This window comes from Rhinolophus sinicus, chromosome 10, assembly GCF_057876585.1.
Source record: "Rhinolophus sinicus isolate RSI-liver-muscle chromosome 10, RSI-T2T, whole genome shotgun sequence".
NCBI classification, from domain to species: domain Eukaryota; kingdom Metazoa; phylum Chordata; class Mammalia; order Chiroptera; family Rhinolophidae; genus Rhinolophus; species Rhinolophus sinicus.
In genome coordinates, this window is record NC_142510.1 from 16,094,996 (window position 1) to 16,106,097 (window position 11,102).

General features: G+C 55.9%; 1 protein-coding gene across 3 annotated transcripts in view; it reads right to left on the reverse strand.

The window, feature by feature from the left end:
• The window catches only part of RAB40C (RAB40C, member RAS oncogene family), a 28,929-nt gene extending 18,550 nt beyond the window's left edge, over nt 1-10,379 (reverse strand). Inside the window, exons 1-2 of one of the 3 annotated variants that reach the window (XM_019756228.3) lie at nt 10,181-10,379; nt 9,187-9,412 (exon numbers count right to left, since the gene is read on the reverse strand). In XM_019756228.3, the coding sequence (XP_019611787.1) occupies nt 9,187-9,328 (142 nt within the window). In that variant the 5' untranslated portion in view covers nt 9,329-9,412; nt 10,181-10,379. Of the gene's footprint in view, nt 1-9,186; nt 9,413-9,535; nt 9,639-10,180 lie in introns of those variants that run through there. The other 2 variants (XM_074322968.2, XM_074322969.2) reach the window with 2 other exon arrangements.
• Nucleotides 10,380-11,102: the final 723 nt, after the last annotated feature.

The window sequence follows — 11,102 nt, forward strand, 5'->3', positions numbered from 1 at the left end:
CAACACGGCTGAATCTCCCAGAGAAGCCACACAGTGCGATTTCACTGACAGAAACACTCTGGAAACGCAAACTACTCTCTAATATAAAGGTCAGTGGCTGCCAGGTCTGGGGGCAGAGCGGGGAGTCTGCTAAGAGCAGAGTCTGGCAATGGTTTCTCAGGGGTACATACCTGTCACCACTCATTAAACTACCAACTTTACATGGACACAGGTTTTAATGTACCTCAATAAAGTTGATTAAAAGGACAAAAAAAGCTGACAGCATCAAATGTTGGCCAAGCGTGGAACTCACACACATTGCTGGTGGGAACTCAAGATGGTAGAGTGATTCAGGACACGGTTTGGTTAATTGCAAGCTTAGCACACATTTACACAGGACTTGTGTGTTTCACGCCACTGAATCATACACTTACATATGGCCAACATGATCGATATGCATATTTTACCACAAAAATAAACTTTTAAAAATGTTTCAAGGATTTGTACGAAATGTGCACAGCAGCAATATTCAGAATAGGCCAAATCAGTAAATAACCCAAACTGCATTGGTCGGTCAGTAGGTACGTTGGGGTAGATTCGTGCCAAGGAACGCTGCTCAGGAACAAAGAGGAATGAACAGGAACGAACTTCACATATGTTATGGTGACGGAAACAAACCAAAGACAAGGAAGGACCATATTGTATGATTCAATTTACAGGACGTTTTGGAGAGGCAGACGTCCCCTCAAGGGACAGGAAGCAGACCAGCGGGGGCTGGGGCCAGGGGACCGACTTCCAAGGGGCAGGACAGAACTTTGTGGGGAGGTGGAAATGTTCCAGGTCTCAGTTAGGGCCATGGTTTTATATATATATATATATATATATATATATATATATATATATATATATACATATATATATATATCCACACACACACCTGTCAAACCTCACCCAACTGTACACGTAAAATGTGTACATGTAAAATTTTACTGTATGTAAACTATATCTCAATGAAATTTTAAAAAGTAGAGCCACAGGGTATTGACCTGCTCAGAGTTTCCATGCCGACCATGAGGGTCTGGATTGCCCTACAAGAGGGGTCTGAATACAGATCAGAGCCAGATGTGACACCTGTCCCCCACGTGCTGACCGCACAGACATCCTGGGAACAAGGACAATCTGCGGGTCCCCCACGCCAGCCCTTCTACTGGCTGGGGTCTGACACCCCATGTACAAGCCTGTCGCTGGGGAGAGAAGGAAGAGGGCTGCCTGGTGAAGGACGGAAAAGGAAGCAGAAGTTACCTAATGCATTTCACAAGGCCCTCGTGTCTACACTGGCAGGCAAGGTTTCGGGAGAAACTCTAGGGCAGTTGTGGACAGGTTTCCTGCGAAGGAAGAGCTTTTCCTTAAAAACCACACCAGACCAAGGCAAAGCAAAGCTGCTCATAAAGAACACGCACATCCACACACAACACCCAGCAAAACACAGGACGTTTAAAAACAATTAATCCTAACCCCAAAACAGAGCGCGAACCACCAATCATGCTTTCACGTGTTCCACTCCACAATTCTCTTTCATTTCACACCCACTGATACACTATGTTACGGAGGCACACTGTTTTCCCTCTTAACAAGATATCAGAGATTTCCCCTATATCACTGAATATTCATTTAATGTCCCTCCAAACCACCATTTTGAAAGGCTGTACAATTATCTCACCCTATGAATATATTACCGTATTTCCACTGCTAGACCTTTAGGATATTTCAGGTTTTGCCTTTTTGTTAAAAAAACAAACAAATACAAAGCCCGATTTTCTCTAGTTGTGTCTCCTATTATTCCCCAGAAGAGATTTCTAATTCCTTGATCAAGGGGAAGACTTCCTGAGGCTCCGACATGCAGCGCGGAGCCCCGACACCCCGTTGCTGAGTGTTATCAGACTTCCTCTGCGATGGATGACAGGTGAGTGTTCTAGCCTACTGGATTTTAAGGTTAAATATCTTTCCACGACTTTTCCTTAGAATCTTCTCTCTGCAACTCTCTGTGTGGCCCTCGTCATAGGGACTTAAAATGACGGAAATACTCCCACTAACGACACCACCAGCAGGATGTTCCCAGCCATCGAGGGGCCTGGTCACTGCTGATCTGGACCCAATCAAGTCACTGCCAGCCCCAGGGACCGAGAGAGCCGTGTGCACACACGTGTGTGTGTGTGTGTGCGCGCGCGCGCAAGCGTGAGCACGCACCCAGGACTGTCGGCTCCCATGGGAGACGCGTGTCACAGGCCAGCTCAGCGGCTTCTGCAGGCTGACGAGGGCTCCATCTGCCACTCGGCTCCTGAGACCTATGCCCAGGGACAGGCCTCCCCCCTGCTCAAACCGTGTGTCTCAGAAAACCAGACTCAGCTCCCACAGCCTTCTGGCAGTTTGCGGACCGCCAGCACCGGATCTGGGAAGAGAGAGGCCCGAACAACAGGAAACAGAAATCAATACCAAACGAGTAGGTGAAAACAGGAGATCGCTGAGTGAGTGCTGAGTGGGCACCCGTAACAGCGGCACTGGGCCCAGAGGCTTCGGGGGCGGAAGCGGAGGACGGTGCGTGGGCAGGGTGGCCAGTCACCCGGCCACCGAGTCAGAGCTCCCATTGCCTCAGCAGTGACTCGGAACTGAACCAAGAACCCTGGCACCTGGGAGCTGTTCCTGGGCTCCTCAATCCCTCCAGGCGGCACAAAGCCTCTCAGTCCCGATAATATCACTTCACCTGTCACCCATCGCTCCCAGCAGGGACCTGAGCAGCAGGTACTCACCCTTCCTTGGCCCAGGTGACGGGAAATGGCTGCCCAGGAAGGTTCAGGCTGGCATGGACCCAGCTGACAACCCCGGGAACCAGGGGACAGAATGCAGGCCCACCTCGGCCACAGGGCTGCCACCCAAGCTGGGAACTACCTGGTGGCTTCCTGGGCTCACAAACACATGCTTATCGCCCAGCCGCGATCTCTGTTCAGGGTTGGCATTAACTCACTTGCCCAGAGATCTGGCAACGGGCTGTCTGCACTTTGACACTTTTTAAAATCTGCGAAGTGCCTGCCTGTCTAGCACTTGGGCCTTCTTCCATTCTCTGCTCATCCTCAAAGATGCTGGGACGCCCTCTCTGGGGGTGGGGGATGGTCTCTCTTTCCTGACACCAAGCCCTCTGCACTCCTTCTAGGTTACCCCACTCCTCCCTCCTCACAATCCTCTAGCACCCCACAATCCTGCATGAACCGCTTCCCTCCTGTGTCTAGCCAAGGCGCCATACCCCCCCGAAACGTCATTGCCCCTCGCCTTGAGGGGCCGACGCTCATCTAGCCGTGCCCGCCGTCCTGCTCATGTCCTTGGGTCCCCACAGCCTCCACCAGTGCCGGGTTTACCTGGCCCCTAACCCTCCTCTACTTTCTGAGGGACACATGTCCACAGTCACATGTCCCGTCTTGGCAGAAGTCAGTCACTCACTGTGGACATCAGAGTTTGCCCGGCACTAGCGGCTCTATGCGAGAGCGACCAGAACCAGGAAACCTCAGTTCCCATCTCAAAGTTCAAGTTCACTTTACTCACTTGTATTTACCCGAAGGATGCCCCCACACGTGGGATTGGCTCAGCCCCTCTCCGGGTCTCCGACGCCTGGCTCAGTGCCAACACCCTGCGGGCCCAAGGTGCTAAATCCTGCCCCACAGCCATCTCCCGTCCCTTCTCCCGTTCTTTCTGCAGCTTGCTCCAAGCCAGGGTGCTGGACTCTCAGACCTTCCCCTACCTTCTCCAAATGCCCAACGGGCAACACCCTGACCAATGTGCCCCCGGGCCCTGCAACAACACCCCATCGACAGGTGTGCCACCCACATGAGGTGGTGCCCACCTCCCAGACCCGGTTACAACGCCACCCCCTTCTCCTCCTTCTCACCCAGGCCCCAGACCAGGTAAGGGGTCAGCTTCTCAGAGACCAGCAATTTCACACCTTGTCAATTACAATTCAAATATAACCGGTAGATCAAAGTGCCGCCTACTTCTCCACTCTGTTAGGGTTTCCTTCCTGTGACACGTTTCTGTTTGGCTCACCATTCAAGCTCATCATGAGAATGATGACATTACGTGCACCCAACACGACACAGCAGTCACTGCAACCACACGACCCTGAAAGAGGGACCCAGCTCTGCACAGCAGTGCGCCTGCGGTGGAAGCATCTGTCTGTTCTCTGCGTGAGCGCACAGCAAATGCTGAAGATTGGGGCAACACTTCACATTTTGAAAATGTTCCACTTACTTGTTTAGTGAAAATTTAGGAAAGGGCACACCCGTCCACATTACAAATCAGCCCCACCAGCATAATCTGAAGCGGGTAAGGAAACCTGTCCCCTCCAGCCTGCCACCTTCTCAGGTAGGGGCACGGTGGTCTTTACACCACACACAGCAGGTGAGTGTCTCTGGCACAGGGATAGACAGGCACAGATGGGTCTACCATTGCCCTCTGTGGCCTTCGAGAAACCCCTGGTTTGTGCCCTGGGAGTTCTCGGGGCTCTGCTGCTTGGCTGGGCGCAGGCAGGAGGGAGGCAGCAGGGCAGGAGCAGGGCCGTGAAGGGAGAACAAATGGGCCTCAGTGACTGGCCCCAGGCCCCAGAGCAGAAGGGGGGAGGCAGCCCCCCGACCAGGGACAGAGGAGCTCGGAGGAAGGAAAGAAGAGTTCAGTGTGGGATGTACTGAGAGCACGTGAGCAAAACAAACAGGAAGCACTGGATGGAGGGCTGTGGTCATCGGAGAGCAGCCAGGCCCAGGCCCAGGCCCAGGCCCAAGGTGGAGGTGAGGGCGTGAGGGCGCCTCGCGAGGAGAGGGGCACTCCCACTCCCACCCATCACAGCGCCAGGCTCCCGAGACGGGGATCAGCCAGCCAGCCCCTGGGAAGGCAGAAGGTACCAGGCCCCACTGCCCACGGCGGCGGCAGGCTCTCAGCCGCCTGAGTCTCGTTCCTCATCTGAAAAATGGGATGACGATGGGCCCCCGTCACAGGGTGGGCATGAGGACCAGCTGAGGAGCAGCGCCGAGGAGCTCAGTCCTGGGCCCCGCACCCGTCACACGCAAGCCAGCCCCCGCCTCCGAACCTGTCGTCTGACAGGGGAAAGGCGGACCCCAACAAATGGCCCAGAAAATGGGTGAAACCCAGACACGCGTGCCCAGCCAAGCAGAGAGGGACAGAAGGACGGGAGGAGCCAGCTGTGTGGTGACTTCAGAGCACACATCTAGTTTGCGCCTCCTGTGTGCAGGTCTCATGTTGGTGACGAGGACAAAGCACTGCACGAGCCGCCGGGATGTCGAGGCCAGAGGCACGTGCTGACCCGGGAAGACAGCGTGGAGGCGCGTCGGAGGACGCTGTGTGCCTGAGGTTTGAACAGAGGACAGACACCCAGTTCCAGCCAGGCGAGAAAAGACGTTTGGAACTGTCCAATGAAAAGCCATGGAGCTGGGGGAAGTGGCGAGCTCTGGCCTGGCCGCCAGGTCGCGCACGTGGGCTGTAGCCCACTCTGGCACACTGGGGGTGCAGGCACTGTCCCCCCACCACAGGCACAGCACTAACACGGAGAAAACCAGCAAGCCTGACCTTGGTGGCAGACCTCGGCGCTTGCCCGGCATTGTCCACTCCGGTCACAACTGCCTCGCTCCTCCTGCCCATTGACCCCCCCAAATGCCCTGTGCTCCAAGGACACGAGCGAGTGTCCTGTACACTCAGCAGCTCCCACCAACACAGACCCCCAGAGGAGCAGACAGGGAGTGATGGGGTTATGCCCACTCTCGAATCTTCCAAGACACGGGCATATCAACTGTGACACATTTTCCTGTTGAGTCTCTACCCTCAATGAGAAGATATGTAAGAGCCAAGAAGAGGACACACTGTTAATGGAGACCTTTATCACCCTCAGTAAAACAGGACAGGCTGTGCACTGGGGTGCACCCAGCATGCCGCCTCAGGGACCCACTGCCCTGGAGCAGTCAGGTCTGGTGGTCACTGGGGAGTAGAAGCTGCTCACAGAACGTTCTACCGCCTTCCTTGCCACTTTCGCTCTGGAGCATATTTCCCCAGCAGATGGCTCAGGAGAACCTCTATGCAAAGTGTTCTGTTCTGTCCAAGAAGAGCACAGACCCTCCCCTAAAACCACTGCTGTGTATTAAGGAGGGAAAGCAAACCTCCTGAGAGGAAGGCCTCTGGGTCTATGGAAACCTACCCTGTTTCCCCAAAAATAAGACCTAGCCAGACAATCAGCTCTAATGTGCCTTTTAGAGCAAAAATTCATATAAGACCCGGTCTTATATAAGATCGGGTCCCATATTATGGTAAAATAATACCGGGTCTTACATTAATTTTTGCTCCAAAAGATGCCTTAGAGCTGATTGTCCAGCTAGGTCTTATTTTCTGGAAAACACGGGATAAGCACGGCACAAGTCAGCACCGCCAGACGCCAAGAGCCACTGTGGGCTCCCGCGGGAGTCGGCACGTTGTCACATATGGCTCATCGCTGCTCTAGGTGCCAGCGCTAGAAAAGGCTGTTTAGATGACTCACGTGTTTGTGAAGCTGGGGAAAGCAACATGCACTCACGTACCTGTCTGAGGAACGAGCTAGACAAGACTTCAATGTGGGTAAGTCATCTGGACGCCCAAGGATGGGGTTTTGGTTACACGCCCATCACGGGGTGGGGATCTCCCTGCCATGGGTCATCTGCTCCTAGTCAGAAGAACCACGCGCGTTTAGGATGAAAACAAGAAGCCTGGAAACACGCTGAGGGCTTTTAACAATGAGGGGGGAAGGGGGAAAGATATACATGTATATCTTTTGTAAGATGGTCAGAAATAAAAAATTCCTGAATATTACAACTCTTTCAAAGGACAAATTCCCATGATGTTGAATCCTGAGAACTAGTTACTCCAGAACTTCCAAAACCCCCAACAACTCTCCTTTGGGAAGTTCAGAAAAGAAAAAAAAAAAACCCCCACACTCAGGTCCACCGACTTGACCGATAAAGAACAGTGAGTGGGCCTTGGGGTCAGCGAGCCCAAGGGTCAAAAAGTCCCGTTCCTCATGCAGTGCACAGGGGCCAGGGCCGGGCGCTCTGTCTTCTCTGCTTGATGCCGTGGGGGACCCGCAGAGACCCGTGGGCGTGCCCTGGCCCTAAGGGCACAGGGAACCTTTCTAAGGGTGGGCTTTCTTCACCATTTCTGGCAGATGGCCCTCCACTGGACCCAACATCGCCCCCATCTCAGGCCGATCTCCACATTTTACTCAATACTAGCCCCGCTTCAGTCAGAGTGCCATAGGAAGTGTGGCAATGCATTGCTATTTGACAGAGGGGACGGGGGCGGGTCCTATCACTCCAGCTAGTGGCTCTGTATTCCCTGAACGTTCACTGCACCCGGATGGAGTGTGTGATGGTGAGGCTGACCCTCAGAAGCACAAATCTATGTCCCAGGAAAACAGTGCTGCCCCTGGTGAAGCCGTACCCCTCGCACACTCTTCTCACGGTCTTCCGAACACACACCACCAGCCGCCCAGGAGCGGGGCTCCAGGAAGCGACACTACCACTGGTAAAGCAACTCAGCCACCACTGTCTGAGTCAGGAAAGACACCTCTGATGGTTGCTGCCAAGCGCCCACTGAGGTGGCAATGGCTGGTGAAGGGGCCTGCTAAAGCCCCAACAGAGGTCCTTCCTCCCTCACCTAAAAACCAACCCAGGGCTCCTCCTTTCTGGCCCTTCCAGACGTCTCCTCTAAGCGAGGGCTGGGAACGTGTGCTTCCGGAAGTGGCACAGCATGAATCTGGCCCAGCTGCCCGATGCTGAAGCTGTTACAGCAGGAAGGGCATTCAGCCAGCCCAGGTAATCCAACAACCTTGACAAATCCTAAAACAAAAGGGTCGGAAAAAAGCAGCGTCCACATTCTCAGCTGCCCACAGGCAAGCAATTTAGCAAACAGCAAATGCTCAGAGCAGTCAGACAGGACTGACAAGAGCCCGAGAAACAAAGCACCAATGGATGTGGAGAGCAAAGACTTGAAGTCAAATTAGACAAGACAGAACTTCAAGAAGCACAAAAGGCCCTTGGCAAGACTAGACGCTGACATACTACAGGCAGAGTCCCTGGTTGTCCTAAGGAAACACCCTGTGTGGCCTGGGACAAAGTCCCCATCGCAGAAGGGGATTGGCTACACTGCTTTACTGGCCAAGATCACTATGTTCTTTACATTAAATGGGTCCATTACAAGTGCTGGTGATGTGTATTTGCTGTGTATTTTCGCCAGGCAACCAGAAATTTTCAAAGAACATTCAGCAACGCCATGACTGGGGCATTTTCTTCCAGCACATGGTGTCGAATCCCTGAGCCCGGAGTAAACACCCTAGAGGAACGGCCTGACTTTGGGGACCCCTCATCTGTGCATACACTCCACGCGGTTGTGAGAAAACCCTGGCCACATCTTGTCACAGGTTGTTCACCTGGACGGTACAGAACTCCAGCCACCCTGAGACCTTCACTGGTGGGCAGATGCCCCCGGCCCCAGGTACATCCTTCCTCCAGCTCCTGAACAATCCTTTCTTTACGCACCGACTCAGTCAACTGTCACCCCACAGCCACCAAGCTGCTCTGATGGACCCTGAGATGAAAGCTCTTCTCCAGAAGGCTCCCAGCAAAATCTCAGCCTCTCATTAAGCTGCTAGCCTCTAAAATGGCCTCAAACGGATACTTGAAGTGCCAAGCTGATTCTCAGCTCAGGATCCAGCTGCTTTCTCCCAGCCTCAGGCCTCCATTAGAGTTGAAATGGTGAGAAAGAAAACAGATTGCAAATTGCCACAGGCTTGCTTCCTGCCAGGCAGGGTTAGGCTTTAGCTACAGTGAAGAGATGAAGAAAGCCAAGGCGCCGATCTTTGGCTCCTAATCGCAGTGTCACCGGCGCGGGCCAATGGTCGGCTGGCGCAGTTCTCATTCCAGACCCGACGTGACAAGAGGTGGCAGATCAGGACCCCCGGGGGAGGCGCCTCCCAGGCCAGCGAACTGTGGGAGCTGCGTGGTGCCCACGCCGCCTCCAAGCAGCCCTGGGCCCAGCAGGGCGAGCTCTGCCGCCGCGCGCGTCGAGCCCTTCCCCGGAGGGGACAGGAGGCGGCACCCCGCGGGCGGGCCGGCGACGGGACCTCCTTACCGTTGCTGTAGGCGTACGGAGACTCGGCCGCCCCGTCCTGGAGGCTCTCCAGGATCTCGCCCTTGCCCACGTCGCTGTCGCCCACCAACAGGAACTTGAGCAGATAGTCGTAGCTCTTGACCGGGCTGCCTTGCGTCCCCATCCTCGCTCACGCGCGCACAGGCCGCGCCCGCATGCCCACGGCGCCGGCCGCGGGAGCACGGCGGGGAGGAGGCCTCCGACCGACCTGCGGGGACGGAGCTCGGGTGAGGGGGGGGCCGGTGAGGCCCGGTCGGCGAGGGCCCGACCGCCCCCGTCCGCGGCCACGACCGCTCGGGACACAGCGCCTAAGCTCGCCCGCCGCCCGCACCTGTTCCGCCGCCTGCCTCACCTCAGCGCTGCCGCCGCTCCGCTGCTTCCCGCACGGCGCCGCGCAGCCCCGCTGCCACGCCCCGCCCCGCCCCCAGTCCGCGCGCCGCCATTGGCTGACTGCCGCCTGCCTGCCCAGGCCCATTGGCCCGCGCACACGTCCTTCACTACAGCCTGCCCCCACCGTTCCCACACAGCGCAGCTACGCCTCCGGTTGCCCTGCCCCATCACCGCCCCATCCCGCCTCCTCCCGGTCACCATTGGTCATCCATCTCTCCTTTCCTGAGATCATTGGTTCATGTGCACGTCCATCATGACTGCCCGCCCTCTCTACCGTTCCCCCCTCGACAATTGCGGAGATTCCGACCGCCTCGCTTAGTCGACGTCGGCATTGGCTGCTCGCCTCCCGCTTTCACGGAACCACTGGTCCGTCTGCACGTCAGTCAGCACTACTACCTCCCTACCCCTTTCCGCAGAGCATCCCGGAGTCACCCGCAACCCCGCCCACTGCCCCCAACCTTGCCCGCCCCCTCCCCGTCGCCATTGGCCACCGCTGCCGATTCCTCCAAGCCACTGGACCACCAGCACGTCGATCACAACCTCTAAGCCCGCATTGTGTTTCCCGCCCCCTTCCCTACACGCTCACCATTAGGGAGCTTGGGACTCCAGGTTGTTTGCATACGCCCCCTTCCTTCCCGCGGACGGGAGCAGAATGGTGGCGGTACCCAGGATGAGATGATGCGTCTGGGTCGAGGAGGACTAACACCACCCGTAGTAAGCTGCGGACGTTGCTTCCGCAGAGACCCCAGAGAGCGCGGCGTGTCCCCCAAGAATTGCGCTCTCGGAAGTCGCCCTCCCCGTGGCGGGGGCGTGGCCCGGGCGTGGCGGGGCGGAGGTGGCCAATCGGCGCGGGGGAGCCCGAGGAGGCAGGACTTCCGCTGCTAGCAGGGGGCGGGACCGAGGGGCAGTGGCTGGGCTGGGGGCGTGGGCGCGGCAGCTCAGATAGTGTTCCGGGAGTTGGCTAGGGGTGTGGGTCCCGGCGTCTGCCCTTCGCCCTGGGCAAGGCCGTATGTTACAGCGCGTGGCTGTGAAGGCCTAAAGTTCTAGAACCACGGCGGCTCCGTGGCCGGGTGACTAACTCTTCATCTATCAGAGGTGATGGTAGCACAGCCTCGAGCCACGGAGTGACAGGACCCTGCCCCCAGCTGCTCGTGGCTGAGTCTAGAGACCCAGCAGAGCCGGGTCGGGCCAGGTGTTGGGTTATTTTTCTTAAGGGGCAAAGAAGTATGAAAACCCTCTGAATACTTGTGCAGATGTGAAGTTTCACTCTGCGAAATGGAGATTAAAGCAAAATAATACCCCTTTCACCCATCAGATTGGCAGCATCGCTTGCAGGCCAGGATGTGGGGAACAGCCCTCAGGGAGGGTGGTTGGACAGGCTAATGATTCTGCTTCTGATTTAACATAGAGAAGTCCTTGCAAAAGTACTCAAGGAATTTCACAGCAGCCGTTGCAATGATGATGAAAGTCAGGAAACCATCCAGAGTCCCCAGACAGGGAGCTGTTAA